This window comes from Protopterus annectens, chromosome 13.part0 (assembly GCF_019279795.1).
Source record: "Protopterus annectens isolate FY-2018-M chromosome 13.part0, PAN1.0, whole genome shotgun sequence".
NCBI classification, from domain to species: Eukaryota; Metazoa; Chordata; order Ceratodontiformes; family Protopteridae; genus Protopterus; species Protopterus annectens.
Window position 1 is genome coordinate 952,195,299 of NC_056747.1, and position 21,104 is coordinate 952,216,402.

A 21,104-nucleotide genomic window follows, 5' to 3' on the forward strand; every position below is an offset into this window, starting at 1 on the left:
GCCTGGAATCAGAAAAAGGGTCAGAATCCTGAAATACTGAATTTACCTCAAATATTACAGTACCTAGCTGAGATGCTAAGCAGTGGACTTTCATTCTCCTCCATCAAAATCCATGCCTCAGCCATTTCTGCAGAATACAACACTGATCCTCCTTTATTCTCTCACCCCCTCTTAAGACAGTTCCTCAGAGGGGCTAAGAATATAAAACCCCCAAGGAAGCAACCAGTACCTGCTTGGGACCTCTATTTAATTCTAGAAAAACTGACCTTGCCTCCTTTTGAGCCAGCCGCTTCAACAGAGCTGCAATACTTGTCCTGGAAAACAGCCTTCCTTCTGGCTATCACCTCAGCTCGCAGGGTTTCGGAACTACAAGCCCTCATGGCTGTGCAGCCTTTCATCATTTTCCATCAGGACAGTTTTCTTACGAACCAATCCTTCCTTCCTTTATGCCAAAGGTAGTATCCAGGGTAGCCTTGAATCAGGCTATCCACTTTACCTACCTTTTACCCTAATCCTCAAAACAAAGGGGAGAGACTACTACATTCCTTGGACATTCACCGACAGCTGTGTTATTATTTGGACAGAACAAAGCCATTCAGAAAATCAGAGCAACTCTTTGTGTCCTATGGTACAGGTGCTCAAGGGAAGCCTATTTCCAAACAGACAATCTCAAAATGGATAGCCCACTGCATACGCTTTTGTTACTCTTTTCATGGTAAAACTGTACCTGCAGGCATCACATCTCACTCCACAAGGGCCACAGCTACCTCTGCAGCTTTCCTCATGGGGGTTCCTACCAGAGATATTTTGGAAGCAGCCACTTGGAGTTCTGTACATACTTTCTCCAAGCACTATAACCTACCATTATACTCCAAATCTAGAGCAGGCTTTGCCACTGCAGTCTTGCAGGGCATCCTGGCTCCTCTTAGTTCCACTTAGTGCCTACCACCCTTTTTTTTTTTAGCTTTGGGATTCTACCCATCTGTTATGACTGCAGCTATGTACACGATGAACATAGTACAGTTTTGTACCTACCATAAATGTAGATGTTCGAGTGCTAATACAGCTGCAGTCCAGGTTTCCCTCCCTCCTTCCCCTCTTGAGACAGGCCTAATGAATAACACCTCCTCATACAACCTGATTGGGGTATTCTTTTATGGTGTATTTGCTTGCAACTACTGTTTTTTGATTATATTGCATTGCATTATTACATAAATTTATGTATTGCCTTCCTTCTGGGGGCACCTGACATCTGGGGCAAGAAAAACTGAAGAAAATGGCGTCGGCTGGTTCTTTTATACCCCTGTCGCACTTTTGTCAGGGAAGAAGCGACGACATCAGACGCTGGACCTAGACTTTGGAATTTGGCCGACCGAGGACCCGCCTGACGGCAGGAAAACCCATCTGTTATGACTGCAGCTGTATTAGCACTTGAATATCTACATTTATGGTAGGTACAAAACTGTACTTTTCTGGGACTTTAAAACACAGTAGGACTGTCCAAATCAGGTCTCGTGAGAGCTTGTATGCTTTCTCCAAGTCTAAGAATGCCCATTTGGACTCTTTTTCTCAACTGTCTGACTCACTGCAAATATTGTCAGCTGTGCTGCATCCTGATCTGAATCTAAACTGCTGATTTCCCATCTTACTTTGTACTACTCTGCATATTCGTTTGTCAGTGACTTTTCAGAGATTTTATGCAGAGTGATAGGAGTTTGATACCCCTACACTGTCAACAATTGTGATTGTTCCCTTTTTTCTTGAACACTAGCACTACTGTGATTATTCCCAAGAGACCTGAAGTATGGTTTTCTCTCCATACTGCTTTGAGCACCCTCAGGAGCCATTTATGCCCTGTCTTGCTCAATATCTTTATCATATCTGCTGTGATTTGTGATTTTTTTTTTTGTTTCAGTGGCATTTGTATAAGTTGGCCATTTGTTTCCTAGTGTGGCGGGTATTTCCCAGTTTCTCATCACTGGCTGTTCTGTGCAAGTTTGTTTGGAGATATTTGGTGAGTGCTGGTTTCTTTTTATTTTCAGATGTATAAATGAGGTTACTATTTGCTTTCATGTTAATATGTGAAGTTATAAGTTAGGTTTTTGGTTGGTTGTTTGATGGCACATTTAGAAAATACATACATTCCTTGTTGGGGTATGAGTATTACACATAAATCAGTGATGACTGTGGCAGTTTACATGACTGTAGGCAGGAGCAGCTATTTCAAACTTTTACCCAGCCCAGTAGCTAGTAAGAGATATTGGGTGTGTGCATGAGTGTGTGTCATATATTGAATAGAAGGGAGTCAGGGTATATAATAAATTACATTTCTAGTACTTTGGGTTTTTGGAATGAGTTTTATGACAAGAGGTGCAGACACAAGCCATAATCCAAGTTTTGATACCCCACAGTAACAGATACTCCATTTATTGTGCCCTGAACCCAATATATTCCTTCCATCCATTTCTTTTGTTTTTGTGTACATTCCTATTGGTTTTCATTTGATTGGTGTATTTTGGATGTTTTTGGTATAGGTATGTGATGTTTTTGGTGTAGTTGTGTGATTCTAGTGTTTTGTTTGGATTTCTGAATGGAATAGGTGATGGGGTAATAGTTTGCCTTGGTTTATAAGTTCATAGGTAAATACTAGGTTAACTGCTCTTCTGGGCTATTTTATGTCTAGCCAGTTTTCCAGAGGTGAGAATCAAACCCTGTTCCTTGTCTGAGAAGTAAACACCTTAAGCATTATTTCAACCCTCCCCCTAACACTGAGTATGTGTTTTGGAGGTGAGAGGAACCCCACAGAGACAGAGAGAGCATGCAGACTCCAGGCAGGCATTGGCCAGAGGTCAGTATCGAACCTTGTACCTTGTGAATGAGAAACAAAGACCTTAACCGTTATACCTGTTGGTGTAGTTTAAACATCACTGAATAAATGAACACCATGGAAATAGAACCCATACTTGACTGGAAAACAAGTGTCATGTTTTTTTAATTAAACAGATGAGCTAATTGTCAGAACAAAAGTCACCCTTGTAAGGGACAGCCAGATTTGAACCAGAAACCTCTTTATTTGTAGCCAAATGGTCTACTACTGAGTTATATCCCCATTTCAGGGGATTCAGGTTTCACTACCAGGCTTCTGCATTGTAGGTATATAGCACAGTGCTTTTCCTGAAAAAAGTTTTTGAATACTTCATGTTATTTTTATATTTATTTGCATTTTGTGCTTGTACTGCATTTTTTGTTTTGTAATTTGGGTGTTTTGTTAAATTTAGCTTTTGTTTTTTATACTGGATTTCATAATTCTGATGGGCTGAGGTGTGTGTATATATACATATATATATATATATATATTTTTTTTTTTTTTAATGTGTGTGTGTGTGTATGGGTCTACTTTAGATAAATAAAAGACCACTTATTCAAAGTCAACATCGCTGAGACGAGATCTCCGAAACCTCAGTTTAACGAGTGATCACATTTTCCATGGCAAGTAACCAGTCAGCCAACATGGGGAAATTTGCCCTTTTTCCCCACTGTAGTGCAATCCCGGAGTTGGTATATTTAGTTTGGGGGGGGGGGGGTTTGAAGATAGTGCGGTGTAGTTTTTGTTACATGTTGGTACTGGATACTTACTGTGGGAAAAGTTTCGGGAACGAATCTTTACTTAAACTGAGGTTTGAGAGTTTTCATCTCAGAAACGTCTTTTGGTAAGTGGTCTTTATTTGAAGCAGACCCATACACACACACATACATACATACACACACACACACACACACATATATATATATATATATATATATATATATATATATAGATAGATAGATATATAGATATATATATATAGATATATATATATAGATATATATATATATAGATATATATATATATATAGATATATATATATATAGATATATATATATATAGATATAAAATTAGAACTCTCAAATATTTTATTGTGGTTTTCTGTTTGAGTGAGTTTTGCATTTATAGTTTGTTGGCATAACAGGTGTTAAGATGTAATTAATGTTGATTTGGCATTTATTTGATAGGGCATATGCTGCAAGTAAAGAATCCCATGCCACCTTGGTATTTCACAACCTGCTTGGAGAAATTGATCAGCAGTACAGTCGCTTTTTGCAGGAATCTAATGTTCTGTACCAACATAACCTAAGAAGAATCAAGCAATTCCTTCAGGTACATTGTATAAAGATGCATAAAAAATTTTATAAATTCTGCCACTTTATTTTGTGCTTGCTTTCTGAATCTGAAGGGTTTGTTCTGCCTTTAAATTCAGCAGATGTCTACTGTGTTTAGTAGTTGGTGGTCTGAAAACTTATAAGGTAATGTTTTCTTTGAGTGTATTGACTTTCTAGTGATCTTCTAACTGCTTTCAAAAGTAAACTTGGTCTGTGTGGTTAAACATAGGAATTATAACCGGTGTTAACTTGCATTCGTCTTGACATGCTTATTTGTTTTTTATACTATCTTGCATACTCCTCCAAATTTGGCAAACTAGTGGACGTGAAAGGATGATGTGCATTTGAAGTTGATTAGCAAAACAAATGTTCATTTTTCAGCTGTAGGCTATTATCATATCACTGTGAAGTAATGAGGTATTTATTCACTTGTAGATAATTTCTTTACTGTGCCGTATTGTGTACTAATTTTACTTTTGATGTTCCCTAAAATTTAGTGCTTTCTGATGTCCTTCAAGGATGCATCTGCAGTCCTAACATATGGGTTGTCCTGCCTCAGGCAGCCCTTCGGTCGGCCGGATTCCAAAGTCTGGGTCTGGCCTCGGCTGATGTCGCACTTCACCCGACGTCATAGCTGCTGTGAATTGGGTATAAAGGCATCAGCCAACGCCATTTTCCTCAGTCTTTCTTGCCGCTATGTGCAAGCAGAAGCTGTTCGCAAGTGCCGGTCGGTCAGATCCAGAGATTTCTACTACCGAAGACTTCTAAAAAGCTAAGTACCCCGTTGGGGACTCTTTCTTGCCTCAGCCGATGTCAGAAAAAGTAAATAATTGTTTAACTTGTGGGAAACAAATACCTCATAAGGATTTCCACTCTTACTGCCTTCCTTGCTTAGGCCCAGACCACGACGTATCAGCTTGTCTAGCCTGTGCTTCCTTCAACCGACGGACACTTAGACGTCGGTCGGAGTTTGCAGAGGAGTTTTTTGGTCCCGCTTTTGCTTACAAAATGCCGCTGGAGACTCCGACTTCGCATTTAGCTAAAAGCGTAGGAAAAGGACCGACATCGGTCCGCGGTTTCGGCCGAAACCACGGTTAAGCCAACCGCGAGTGTCTCGGTTTCGGCTGAAACAGAGTCCTCGGTTCTTCCTTCGGCCGAAAGCTTGCCTCCGACAGCCGAGGCCTCACACAGCATGGCTGAATCTGCTACTGAAATTTCTCCTGCTGTAGCAGGCACCCAGGATTTATCAGATACTATTCCTTTAGACATATCTACTCCTGCACGTGGAGCTGCTAGGCCCCCTGCATCAATGTCTATCAAGGCTTTTTCTAGGGCTAAAGCAGCTAAATCTTCTAAGGCCTTGCCTGCTAAAACCCCCTCACACAGGCCTACCTCTAGTTCCCAAATGCTCAACCTGGCTGAGGATCTCATTTCTTTAATCAGGGGATCCCAACCTCACCCAGACAGGGCCTCTCTGGCCCCTCCAGAGAAGAGGCCTAGAGCAGAGCCCCCGGATCCAGTTTCTACAGACTATTCCTCGGATGATTCAGAAAACTCAAATCCTCCAGAAGGCCCTTATTCTCCATATGAGGATTCTGATGCAGAAGACTCCATTCCTTCTGCCTCTCCTCCTGAGGAATTTTCCTTTGGGGAAACTTTGCATGCTATGAGTGAGCAATTTCAATGGCAGGGCCAGGACTTTTCAGGTATAAGAAAAAGGCTACGGACCTTTTTACATTTACCACAGCATAGACCTTTAGCCATTCCTCCAGTACTAACAGTTGTGGATGATGCATTTAATGATGCCTGTACTGCCCCTGACTCTCTTCCCCCGGCCCCTGCTAAGCCCGACAGATATTACAGGGTCCCGGACACACACTTTCCCTTGTATAAGGCTCCTATTGCAGATCCTGAAACCATTTCACAGGGCCCCAAAGCTGTAGCAGCTGCCTCTGCCAAAAACCCCCTCCCCTCTGAAAGAGAATCTAGAGCATTAGAGAGATGGGGTAAAAAAGTTTATACTTCTGCTACTCTTTCAGCTAGGGCCTTAAACTGTCAATTCCACATGATTCAGTATCAGGAATTTTTGTTAGATCAGCTAAATAAAAAACTATCCTCTCCTGAACCTATAGACCGCAAGTCCCTTCAGGATTTGGTACATAACACTCAGCAGGTCAGTAATCATTCCTTAAAATGCGGCTATGATGCACTGGAGGCTTCCTTTAGATCAGCTATGACTGGAACAGTGATCAGAAGGCATGCATGGTTAAAAGAGCAATCCTTACCAGACCATGTAAAGTCAAAACTCCTAGATGCTCCCATGGAGAAACAAAGTTTGTTTGGCTCCCCTGCACAGCAAGTGCTAAAGAAGGTGGAAGAAAAAGCAAAATCTGTCCAAACAGTCAAGGATTTCTTACAGGTCCAGCCTCCGAGGTTTAGTAGAAATTGGCCTTCGAAGAATTGGTCCTTTCCAGACACCACCAGAGCACAGAGAGGCAGAAATAGGCGCCCAAGAGGCAGAGGTCAATCCAGAGGTGCCTACAGGGGACGTCAGTGGCAGCCTAACAACCAGAGAAGTACTGCCACAGATCCAGCTACTACCACTTCCACAGGACAGACACAATGACTTGACTCTGATACCGCCTACCAGGGAACAACTGGAAGCACCTTTAGGCGGAAAGCTAGCCTTATTTTCCGTAAACTGGCATTACATTACAGGAGACAAATGGATTTTACAGACAATAGGCAAAGGCTACAGGTTTCATTTCCACACTCTACCAAAAAAGAGAGGAATGCCAAACCTACCACCAAACCAAAAAACAAACGCTCTAGGACAAATCAACCACTTACTAAGGATGAGAGCTATAGAAAAGGTACCGCCTATGGAACAAGGACAAGGATTTTACTCCAGACCTTTCCTGGTACCAAGGAAAGAAAACCAATGGAGGCCTATTCTCGACCTGTCCGCTCTGAACACATATCTCATTGTTCCAAAATTCAAAATGCTGACCCTACAGCAACTTCTTCCCATGCTGGGCAAGGAGTCTTGGCTGGTGACTCTAGATCTCAAGGAGGCATACCTGCACGTCCCTATACGACCAGATTGCAAAAGATACCTCAGATTTCTTGCAGGATCAGAGCATTATCAATTCTCAGCATTGCCCTTTGGCTTATCTACTGCGCCCAGAGTATTCACGAAATGCCTGGCATCAGTAATTGCTCTTTGCAGGCTTCAGGAAATTCAGATTTATCCATACCTGGACGACTGCCTAATACAAGCGGACAACAAGACCAAATTAACAAAAGATTTGGAAAAGGTTATACAACTACTGCAAGCCCTGGGATACACAGTCAACATGAAAAAGTCAAGGCTGGTACCATCCCAAAGGATAACATTCTTGGGTGCAGAACTGGACACTTCAAATCAGATGGCATTTCTCACAGCAGAAAAACAAAAGCAACTACCACTCTATTTCATGACATTAACAACACAGACCCAGCTTACAGCAAGGTAAGTCCTGCAAGCCCTGGGTTACATGGCATCCTGCATAATATTGATTCCACATGCCAGGCTGCATATGAGGAAGTTGCAATGGTACCTAAGGAATATATGGTCTCAACACAAGCACAGTCTAGAAGCCCAGATTCCAATAATTCCATGCCTGAAACAAGAATTCCTGTGGTGGGCTCAGGCCTGTCGGTTGAACAGAGGACTGCCTTTCCACAAACCTCGCCCAAGCCAGACTATCACCACGGACGCCTCAGACCTAGGCTGGGGGGCACACATGGTGGACAAGTGTATACAAGGCCTATGGACACAAGACCAGCTGAACCTACACATAAATCAAAAAGAGACGCTGGCAGTGAAACAGGCAATTCAGACATTCAGACCGTTTCTTCAACAGGGTCATTTGCTGATAAGGACGGACAACACCACAGTCATGTGGTATATCAACAAACAGGGAGGCACACACTCATATCCTCTATGCCGGATGGCAATGGACCTGTGGAATGTGGCCCTGAACCTCAACATTCAGCTCCAGGCCATATTTGTGCCAGGAAAAGAAAATATACTAGCAGACACCTTAAGCAGAACTACCACGGATGCCCATGAATGGATGCTGCATCCAGACATCTTCAAATCCATTACAAAGAAATGGGGACTACCAGAAATAGACCTGTTCGCATCCCCACACAACCACCAATTGAGGAAATTCTGCACAAGAACATACCACCCACTTGCTTGGAAGGTGGACTCCCTATCCTTCAGTTGGGAAAACCTGACAGCATATGCATTCCCACCTCTTCCTTTGATGCACAAAGTGCTACTGAAGATCAAAGAAGATCACCCAAGGATCATCCTGATAGCTCCAGACTGGCCGAGGCAGCATTGGTACCCGCTACTGAGGAGTATGTCTCGGACACACGCATGGCCTCTACCTCTAGTTCCTTTACTGCTAACACAGAACAACTTCAAGATCCTACATCCAAACTTGAAAACGCTGCAGCTAGCTGCTTGGAATATTACATAAAACAAAATAACCCAGATTTATCTCAGAGGGTTAAAGACATTATCCTGGAGGCTCGCAGACCCTCCACAAGGAAGACATTCAGCCAAATGGAAAAGATACCTCATTTGGAGTGCAGCAAAAGGATAAAATGTATCATTAGCAAACATAGCTAACATCCTGGAATATTTAGCAGAACTTTTTCACAATGGCCTGTCTTACTCATCCATTAAGATTCATGCATCAGCAATTTCAGCAGAATACAACATGGATCCTCCAGTCTTCTCTCATCCTCTACTCAGGCAGTTTCTGAGAGGAATTAAAAATATAAAGCCTCCAAGGAAGCCACCTTTGCCTACATGGGACCTTAACTTTGTGCTGGAAAAGTTAACACTTCCCCCTTTCGAACCAGCAGCATCAGCAGAATTACAGTTCTTATCTTGGAAAATGCTTTCCTGCTTGCAATCACTTCAGCAAGAAGGGTTTCTGAATTACAGGCATTAATGGCAGTACAGCCCTTCCTTATCTTCCATCAGGATAGAGTGTCCTTGAGAACTAACCCTACTTTTATGCCAAAGGTGGTCTCCAGGGTATCATTGAACCAAGCAATCCACCTACCAACATTCTTCCCCAACCCACAGAACAGGGGGGAAAGACTACTACATACCTTGGATGTGCACAGGCAATTGCGCTACTATCTGGACAGAACCAAGAACAATAGAAAAACTGACCAGCTTCTGGTAGCATATGCAATAGGAATGGAAGGAAAAGCAATTTCAAAACAGACCATCTCAAAATGGATAGGAAATTGCATTAGATTTTGTTACTCTTTTCATGGAAAGACAACTCCAGAAAACATCAGACCTCACTCCACAAGGGCTACAGCCACTACTACAGCTTTTTTATGAGGAGTGGCTACCAAAGACATTTTAGAAGCTGCTACTTGGAGCTCCGTGCATACATTTGCCAAGCATTATAATCTACCTTTATACTCCAGATCCCGAGCAGGTTTTGCAACTGCTGTTTTGCAAGGGATCTTAACTACACCATAATCATCTTAGTGCCCCCTCCCCCAGTTTGGCTATGGTATTCTACCCATATATTAGGACTGCAGATGCATCCTTGAAGGACATAGTACAGTTTTGTACCTACCATAAATGTAGATGTCCGAGAGGTATGCATCTGCAGTCAGATTACCCACCCTCCTTCCCCTCTGTGGTACTCCTAGGGTATTTGCCCATCTTGTAGCTAGCTGGGGGAATCTATTATGGTGTATTTGTTTGTATATATGTATATACATGTTTATTTTTGTTTGCTCTCTACTGTTTGGAATCATTTGCATTTATCCAAATTTAGCCTTCCTAGAGGGCACCTGGCATCTGGGGCAAGAAACACTGAGGAAAATGGCGTCGGCTGATGCCTTTATACCCAATTCACAGCAGCTATGACGTCGGGTGAAGTGCGACATCAGCCGAGGCCAGACCCAGACTTTGGAATCCGGCCGACCGAAGGGCGGCCTGAGGCAGGACAACCCATATGTTAGGACTGCAGATGCATACCTCTCGGACATCTACATTTATGGTAGGTACAAAACTGTACTTTGTCACTCTTCTGACTAGTCTGCATATATGTACTGTTTATATCATGCTCCCTTGGCTTCTGTTTACTCCTGTAAGTTTTCGTCTTCTGACAGTGAGCAATAAGAAAGCCGAGATAGAAGAAATGGGCACTCTTGAAGGAGCCAGATTGATTGCCTATGGTATTTCACGTTTGCTATATTCCAAACAGCTTTGAATGCCTCTTTTGATGTGCACTGTACTGCTGCCTCAGCCACAGTATTTCTAGGCCCTCTTCAACATTTTTTTCTAATCTGTTTTAAGATGAACTCGTCTGGTTGCCACCCATATTCTCCATTATTTCCTCATCGGAATGCAGTGTAAAGCTATGCATCTGCAGTCTAGGTCAAATCTCCCTTTATCAGCTCTTTGCAACATTTCCAGATTACATCTTTGTGAAATACTTTTGTATAACAAATAAGTTGCTTTAATTTTTTAGCAGTCCTTTCTGTAGGTGGTTTGCCTTTATCAATCTGTTCAGTTGACTCATTTTCCATGCAGAGGATAATTTTGCTTTCTGTATTTATGGAGTCGTCTGGTTGACAGCATTTCTTTGTTGTAAAAGGGTTATTACATAGCAGAAGAGTATTTGAAGGCCCTGAAAACATTAAAATAAATTGGTACACTGCCACTGTGAAGGAGAAGGAAGCAGACGCTGAACTGCATCTCCCATATTTCAAATTTTGAATCTTCAAACTTAAATCTTAAATCTTCAAACTTAAATCTTAAATCTTTCAATCTTTCAAAGACCTATTTGTGAGGGGGCATGGCCACGATGTCTACTGTGTAGCAGCATTTTTTTATCCGTTCTGTCTTTCAGACCTTTTTTTGACAGGATTTTAAAAATATATCTATCCTAATTTTGGATTTTTTGTCTTAAACAAATTTTTTAAACTATATATTAGGATAATATCTAAACATTTTTTTATAAATATTAAATTTTCCAGTCAAATACTTTCAAGGAATCTTCATCATCAGAACATGAGCTTCAGTAAATCTTCACATCAAGAATCAACTTTTAAAAAAGAACTTCAATCCTTAATAACTAACCTACAAGAACTTTCAACAAAACTAGATAAAATGGATATGAAAATAGACAATTTTAAGGAGAAATGTACTCAACAAATGGATCTTATACATGATGACCTTACTCAACAGAAAAATCAGATACCTGGAATAGAAACGGCACTGAATGACATAGACAGCAGAATTCAAGAAAATGAGCATAACATCGAATTTCTATTAAAACAGAACACCCTCCTTCAATCAAAAGTGGATGATCTTGAAAATAGATCACGAAGAAACAACATACGAATATCTGGCTTACCTGACAACATAGAAGGAACTGATATGGTGAAATTCTTCTCTTCTTGGATACCTGAAATTTTGGAACTCCCAAAGGCTTTTTCATATGGTGTTGAAAGGGCACATAGATCCTTGGTAACCGCTAAAAATAACAAAAACAGTTTCACTAAATCATTGTGAAATTTCTCTCTTCTCCTGACAAAGAGATGGTATTAAAGACAGCATGGGCAAAATCACCAATCAAAGTAAAAGATAGTCATTAGATTTGATAATGATTATTCTCCAGCTGTGATTTCAAAAAGAAAAATCTTTCTACCTTTACTCAAAGAGCTCAAGAAAAATCAAATAAAAACTAATTTTCTATTCCCTGCAAGGCTAAAAATCTGTCATCAAAGTGGATATAAAATATCTGAAGATCTAGACTCTGCCATTTCATTCATTAAAAATAACAAAAATAATAGAAAGAATTGAAGACATGGAATGGGCAAATACTAGCCTTGAATTGCAGACGACACCTTGAAAACCTTTGATCCTAAAAACAAGCTCAAAAAATGACTTGCATTCAATTATTCAACAAGTACTAGCTAAAATACATCATTCTTCAAATCCTTTTTAACATCAAAACAGTCTTGTACAGAAATAAAAACCTTTAACTGAATCTACAAGCATTCAGTTATTATGACCCTATAAGTCAGGGAAAGGAAACTGGATTTCCAGGTGATCTTTTTATTTTGTTACTATATTAGTAGTTATGTTATTTTACTACTATTAAAGTTATGCTTAGTGATGGTTGTAGTGTTATATAGTAATTTATTCCTGTTCTTAAATCTAGATTAATATTCATAGCTAATTGTGCTTCTAGTTTATCTCCTTGTTGTTTGTGTATTTTATTAAATCACTTGTTGCAATTTACAAATAACTTGATGCTGTTTACTTGATAAATGAAATAGTTATGGCAGCAGCTTATTCTGAATATCTTTTTGACTAGCTATAGAACAGCTCGCCTGGAATTAATGAATGCTGCTTTATGATTGCTTCGGATTTGCAGAGATTAATGGTTATAAATACTTAGGTAATGAAAGGTGTATGAGAGCTTATTCTTGTGTTTTCGTTTCTTGATTCTCATTTAGTGGACTCTCATTTGGTGAGGTACGTAGCTTTGGAATGTTGAAACGTTACCATCTAAATCCTTTTATTGCAGAATAATATATATATATATATATATATATATATATATATATATATATTTTTTTTTTTTTTTTTATTTTGATGAGAGGTTACAACCATAAGGGCTACAGAATCTAGGAACACAACTACTTCTCATAGAGAAAATTTACCGAGACAGTGGCTTCTTAATGATTCATCAGATCACTCATCACTGTAGATCATATTTGTCAGAATGAGCTGTAAATATTTATTTTTTCTCCCTGTAGTGCAAAATTCACTGTGGGTGTACTCTCCAACCTTGATAATCAAACTCTGCATTGCACAACCTAAGGAGAAGGAAGATAAAATACTTTTCAGAATTAGTCATTTTAATTGGTTGCATTTGCAGTAAGTAGTGATACAGTGACTAGGTTTCTGGGCATATTTTGTCCAGTGTCCCTATTACTCAAACAACTGTATAGCTTTGAAAACAGTGTTGCCTTTAAAGTGAGTACTTGAACAAGCCGATCCTTTGCTTGCTTTTGTGTTACAGATTAACTTCTTGGAATATTATAGACGCCTTTGCAATAGAAATCATGATGAGGAGAAATATCAGGTAGTGACTTCCTACCAAAAAACAGCCATTGGTCCCTAGATAGACCATCCAAAGTAGTATGCAAGAGAAGGATACTTTCAAGAAAAGTATTGCAACTTAATATTCCAGTAGCTTCTTTACATGCTGTGATATGTGAAAGCACATTCAGTACCCATGAGTAAAATCAGTGCACTCTGTTATTTACCCCATTCAAGCAGAACGGAGGATGGGGTTACAATGCAGCTAGCGTTTTTTTCAAGCAGTGACTACTTTTTAACCAATAGAGTATGTGATATCTGTATCTATGGTACTTATAGCTTTGTATACATACATACATATATATATATATATATATATATATATATATATATATGTATATATATATGTATATATATATATATATATATATATGTGACAGCCCTCTTGCATTTAGCACAGATCACATAAAGAATGTTTCACTTGTTTCAACTACCTGCCTCAGACAAAAAACCTGAAAAGACACTAAAAGTCACCTTGTTTGTTTGATTCCATAGGCTACTTAGTAAACTTGAGTTGATTAATAACTTTTCCCCTTTAATTGTTAGCTATGATAAAAATCATATGCATGGAAATGGTTTGTTTTTCAAAAGGGTAAAATTTTATAACATTTTTTTTCCAAAATGGGTAGATATAATTTAGGGTATATTCACGGTATCATCAGGCACTAGCACAGAGTATAAAATGCTTTTTTACCAGCTAAAAAAATCATTGTATTTCTGTGGACTAGACGGGAGTGGTGGATACATAAGATGAGATACAGAGCGATATGCAATGAGCAGCAGCCTGAACAATGTCTCGCCTATTTGCATGATGTTATTAAGCAAATACAAATTTTACCTTCCATATCAAGCACTGTATGTTATATCAGATGTTATAGTAATATAGTAAATGTTTAAACACTGTCACTTAGCAAAGTACTAGTAAAATGACTAACTTTCGCAATTAAGCATCCAAATTATCAGACAAGAATGAAATGGAGGTGTACACCTCTATCATATTAATTAACACTTATGTTTCAAATAGTTTTTTTTATCAATGAGGACATATAGATACACTGGCATAATCTTTTTGATGTCAGTTTCTTTCAGGACCTAATTAAAAATTCTATCATTATAGGACAATAGTTATCACATTTCAAATCTGAAATTATGTATATTTACACAGGTAGTATTCAGATACTTAAGGGGCTGTCAACCATGTAGCACCGGAAATATGAAGTAGTTTGCGTGATGAAACATTTCACCTCCATTAATACACTAACACCTTTGAAATCCACATACTACTTACATTCAGTAATAACTAGATTATTTACATCACTGCATAAACAGGCTTATCCTTTATGTGGAACAGATTTTGCTTTATGGGAAATTGACACTAATAGTACACTTAAAAGACATCAGATGCTACAGTGATAGGAGTGCACTTTTCAGACACACTAAGATTCACAGCAGGGCTCCATCCACTATTAATATATATGTGTGTGTGTATGATTAAAACACTAAATATACATATATATGTATGTATGTATACTGTACATATATATATATATATATATATATATATATATATATATATATATATATATATAAATTGAAGTTAATTTGAAGCATTTGTGCACATTATTGTATAAATATGATGCTTACACATATTCTATCGTTGAATTCTGTTAAGCTGTCTAGTAGAAGCTATACATTTATTTCCCAGATTTAGTTTATATGGCATGGTATAAAACTCACAGATGGAGCTTGATATAGCTGAAGTGATACAGGGATAGCAATAGTTGTTTACTTTGTTGTAAAATATGTATTTCTTTGTACTGAAGAGATCTTGTTTTAGTTTGATTTCCTTATTGACACTGATGATTACTGTGACTCACTATTTAAATGACAAGATATAGATATTCATACTCTCATCATAATAAATCCAGTGTAGTGATAAAGGTAAGCAGCTCTACAATCTGGGGACAAGAAGATTCAATTTAATGTATCCATCCCGGTGGTAAATTATACTTTCTCAAATAGTTGGTATACCTTACCCAGTAGTAAAATATACCTCCTCAGACAGATAGTATATCCTATTTTAAGGTAAATTATACTCCTTCAGACATTGGGTATAAAGTAAACATACTTTGGTAATACTTTTGGATCCCACCTAAATAAAACTGCTTCTAACAAGAAAGTATGTAAAACTACTGCAGTTACTTTTATGTATTAGCTGTCTTTCCAGATTAATAATAATGTCAATAAAATGTCGAAGTAAGTCTTAACGATCCTTTACTAACATTGGAACTGAAGAAAGAACTCCGCAATTAGTAAATACAGAGTAATTTAATTAATAGCTTTACATCTGGATTCCTGCAACATCCGATTACAGTAGTAATAAATGAAGATACTTCAGTTGGAATTATACAGAAATTTTTGGGACTTTAAACTTAAAAGATACATAGTTTGGCACATGATATGTAAATATTTTATTTTTTTGAAGATTATTTAAATTCATCTCTTCACATTCAACTATAGTCAACTGTTATGAATAACTATTCATTGCATTATCTAGATTATATATGACAGTTTTATATTTTATTAAAAATTTCTTTTCTCACATACTTTCTAAATTGGATACAATTTTGAAAGAATAGAAAAGCTGTGTAATGTCATATATTTCAATAATTTAATATAGTTAGAAATTGAATAAGAATGTAGCAAAGGATGGTTAAAGTTATATGTTTAGTCTAAAGGAATGTTTATCTATATTTAATTGTTTAAATTCTATTTATTATGTGGTTAGTAGTTAATTAGAATTTCAAGAAAATGTTCTTCTCCTTGATAACTAGAGTTTTTTAAATATAATAGATGTATTAGTAATTGTTCTACCTTTACTCACACAAAACAGAGATAGGAAGATAAAATATTCTCTTGTTTGAAGATTAACATTATATTAAGACGGAAGCTGGTTTGATGTTGCTACTAGTTTGAGGATTAATTTAGGTGATAGTATGTCACCTAAATTAGGAGTTTTAAACTCCAGAAAAGACAGGGTTGTAAATATTATTTTAAAGTTTTCTTTTAACAAAAGTTTTTTAATTGTTTTATTAATGTTCACCATTAAGATGAATAGAAAGTATATTCAAAATTATCTGATTAGTATTTTTGTTCTATCCATATGGGAAATGTATAGTATTCCTTTTACTTATTATAATTACATAACTCGATGGATAAGATCTTTTACATATAACTTATTCTAAGATGTCAATAATAAAAGGTATTTCAATCAACATCAATGGTTTGAATAATCCAAGTAAGAAAGGAAATGTATTTAAATAATGTAAGCTTCATAATTCACAACTAATATTTCTACAAGAAACCTACTTATTATCTTTAGAGCTATCTAAACTTAATAAATCTTATTCTGTTTTGATAAGCTCAGAACACTCTCAAAAGAAGAGAGGAGTGACTATTATATGGACTAATTCACTACCCTTGCCTAAAATAATTGATGTTTACAAGGATAATAAAGGAATGTTTTGTGCTACAATAGAATTAAATAAAAAATATATATACTTTAGTCGATATATATTGGATTCCAGGTATAGGAACTAATACAGTTAGACAACATTTGGACCAATTTTTTCATTTTGCAAAAGGAAACCTAATACTAGCAGAAGATTTTAATTGCAATCTTGATTCTGATGACTCTACTAATAAAGGTAAAAGGAAAATTTTAGCTTCTGCTAGAAAGTTAAATGACTTTATTGACCTGGGGTCAATAATTTTGCTGACTCAAATTCATTATTTTATACCTTTTATTCTCATAGGCATAACTCACACTCTAGAATAGTTAGAGCTTTGATTTCTAAAGATTTAACAGACTCCTTAATCAAAACTGAAGTAATATATTGTCCTCTTTCTGACCATAATTCTATAACATTTGAAATATTCATTAATAATTATTATAGTATTCAAATCAAAAGAATGCATGCTTACATTAAAAAATTAGAAGACTTTAAAGAGTTTATATCATTAGAAATTCAAAACGTTATAGAGCTTAATAACACCAATAACATATCAGAAATATATATCTGGGATGCTTTAAAAGCATATTTATATGGGAAAATGATAAGTTGGTATCAAAATAAAAGGAAATTATGGGACAAAGAACTTAGTGATATACAACTTAAACTAGATAATTTAAAGCTTAATCAAAAGAAAGGAAAATATATAACTGGCAAACAAAAAGAAATAAACTCATTAAATAGTAAATATTTAGAAATTCTAAATCCTAAAACAAAAGTAATTCTAGAAAAGTTTAAACTAATAAACTTCTCAACAAATCCTAAATCTTTAAAGTTGCTAGCAAATAAAACTAAAAGACTAAACAAAATTAACCACATCAATGAAATATTTTCACCTTAAAAAAAAAAAGATGGTCTCATACTTGCATAACATTTTATCTGAATTTAGGGAGTGTTTTTTAATAGTAATCAAAATTCTAATACAGTTGATCCAAAGGAAGATATTAGAGCCTTTATTAATAAATATACTGATGAAAGATTATCTATAGAACAAAAATATTAGACAAACCTATATATCTCTTAAATATATTTAGACACAAATTAAATTAAAACTTAAAGCCCCAGGTAATGATGGCATTATACCAGAAATATATAAAATATTACCTAATAAAGCTTTAAATTTACTACATGAAGTTTTCAACATCTCTAAAAAATTTAACAAAATCCCACCCTCTTGGAAATATACTTTTATTTCTCCCATACTTAAGCCTAATAAAGACCCCACCAAATGTCATATAGACCCATTTCTTTACTTAATATAGATTGCAAAATGTTCATGTCCATATTTGCAGATAGATTAAAATATATTTTACCAAATTTGATAGATGAAGATCAAACAGGATTTATAGTAAATAGGAATTCTTCTAACATAAAAAGAACATTAATTTTGATTGAGTCTGTCAAACATTTAAATAAAAATCTAACACTAATCAGGTTAGACATTAACTGTGTATTTGATTCAGTTAATTGGGACTACGTATTCACCCTTTTAGAAGAACTAAACTTCTCCCATAACTTTAGAAATCTCATCTCTCAGTTATATATAGGCAGTCAAGAATACATTAAAATGGCACTAGTATTTCTCAAAACATACCAATAATTAAGGGCACTAAACAAGAATGCTCCTTATCCCCTTTATTATTCACATTAATCATGGAACCATGGGCAAAATTAATCAGATGGAATAATGATATAGTAGGTTATAAATTAAATTCCAAGTTATGTTCTAAAATACAGATGTTTGCCGATGATATTCTTCTAACCCTTGCTAATGAAAAATCATCTATCCAAGCTCTTTTTAGAAACATGAATCTCTTTCAAATAAAATTGGGTCTAACTTTTAACAGTAAGACACAAATTTTCTTAATTGGACCAAAGCAGTTTAATTTACAAGATGAATATAAAAACTATTTAGCACAATCTGATCAATTTCTCTATTTAGGTATCTTTTTGTTGTTGTGTCTTTTGGCTTTTCTCGGTTAGGGGCTGCCACAGCGAAACTCCGGTCCGCTAATGATTGGCAGTAGATTTTTACGTGCCGAGTTGCAGGCCCTGACGCACAACCTTCAACAAAGGTACTCCCATTCATGCATGTCTCCACACAGAAGACGCTCTAGCTGAGAATCGAACAGGACAATGTCTTACTGTGAGGCGACAACGCTACTGCAGCACCACCACCGCATTTAGGTATCTCAATAGCCAAAAATATTAAAGATCTCACACTAATTATAATAAAAATCTAACAACAATGGAAGATTTGATAAAACAATGGTATAAAATTCCTTTTTCCAAGGATGAAAGACTCACTATTATTAAAATGATTTTACTTCCTAAAATACTTTACATTATTCAATGTATTTCTTTACCACCCCCTAATTCGATAATTAAAAAAATAAACATAATGTTTCATAAAGTTTTTATGGTTTCCAAATAAACCCAGAATTGCATTAACACACCATATGAAAAATTGGGATAATAGGGGCATAGCTATGCCAAATTTAGAATTTTACTCAATCTAATCCATGATTAAAATTATATCTCTTTTAATAGATGTTAAATATCAAGCTAAATGGAAAAAATTAATTGACTTAATTTTCAATAACCCAAACATTAACTGGGAGATAACTCCCTTGTCCAACATTTCCTAGAATTTATAAACTCAAACGCCCTGGATCAGCTGGCCAACACTCTTACTAGAGGTGGCAACATATTGGACCTGGTCATCACCAACATGGGCAACAGGTGTTCCACACTAGAGGTCAACCCCTCGCTGGTTAGATCTGACCATAAACAAATCACTTTGGATGTCCACATTCACGTTACTTAAGACTGAGGAGGAAAGTTTCAAAGCCCCCATGCTGAAGGATAATGCTGTCCAAGCTGAAAAATCCTTTACTAATGCATTCTACAGGCACATACAAGAATATATGGATCGTGCTATCCCAAGCAAAACCAAAACTCACTCCTCCAAGAAAAGGAAACCAGTCTGGTGGACCCCTGCCATAAACAAACTATACAATAGAAGGAGGAAACTAGTACAGAAGAGAGTAAAATCCCAAGAAGGCAAGACATCCCTCATCAGTATCAACAAGAAACTACAATCCCTCATAAAATCATCTAAGGCGAGCTTCGAAAGAAAAATTGCCAAGGACTCCAAAGATAACCACAAGGCATTCTTTAGCTATGTCAAGAATCTAATTAGCAATGCTCAGATCTGCTCAGAGTTAGTGCATAATGGCACAAAATACACTGAACCAACTGAAATTGCCAACATCTTGACAGACAGGTTCAGTGCAAACTTCACCCCCCTCTCACCCCCAAAAGGGCACATAACTATACCAGAAGAATGTAGAGCCCCTGAATCACAGACACTCAGGTTTAAACAGCCCTCTCAAAAGCCAAAAACAGAGTATCAATGGGACTGGAAGATATCCCAGGCTGCGTCCTACATGAGCTCAAAGATGAACTAACCCCTCACCTGAACACACTGTTCAAACTCAGCCTCTCCACAGGCTACGTACCCATAGAGTGGTGCACAGCAAAGGTTATTCCGCTCCACAAAGGTGGAGCCACAACAGACCCCGGGAATTATCGCTCTGTAAGCCTGGCTAGCTTGGTCTGCAAGGCTATGGCGTGCATCATCCTGAAACTCAGTAACAGAGACATTGGGAACCTCCAAACACTGGACCCTACCCAGTTCGGCTTTAAGGGTAGATCATGCCTCCTAAACCTGGTGGACTACTTTGAGACCGTTAACAAGGATATAGATGAGGGAAAGGTGGCACACACAGCCTTCCTAGACCTCGCAAAGGCCTTCAACACCATTCCCCATTCTGGTATTATAGACAAGCTCACCAGCCTCAACATAAACCCCTACATCACAAGATGGGTTGCCAACTGGCTCACGGACAGAACCCACATGGAGAGAGTTGCAGGAGCTAGGTCCGACTCTAAACTGTTTACAAGTGGTGTTCCCCAGGGCTCAGTCCTAGGACCCCTCCTGTTCGGCATATACTTCTCAGAGGTACAGGCAAGCACAGGAGGACTATGGCTGACCAAGTTCGCAGACGACTGCAAACTAGTGGCTATAATTGACTCTCCGGCTGACACAGACATCCTCCAAA

The 21,104-nt window shown here is 37.4% G+C and overlaps 1 protein-coding gene across 5 annotated transcripts in view; it reads left to right on the plus strand.

Annotated features, from left to right (window-relative positions):
- Positions 1-21,104, plus strand: part of STAT3 (signal transducer and activator of transcription 3) — a 1,961,792-nt gene that overhangs the window by 404,109 nt on the left and 1,536,579 nt on the right. For all 5 annotated transcript variants that reach the window (XM_044054713.1, XM_044054714.1, XM_044054715.1 and 2 more), the window contains exon 3: positions 4,054-4,198. In XM_044054713.1, the coding sequence (XP_043910648.1) occupies positions 4,054-4,198 (145 nt within the window). The remainder of the gene's footprint in view (positions 1-4,053; positions 4,199-21,104) is intronic.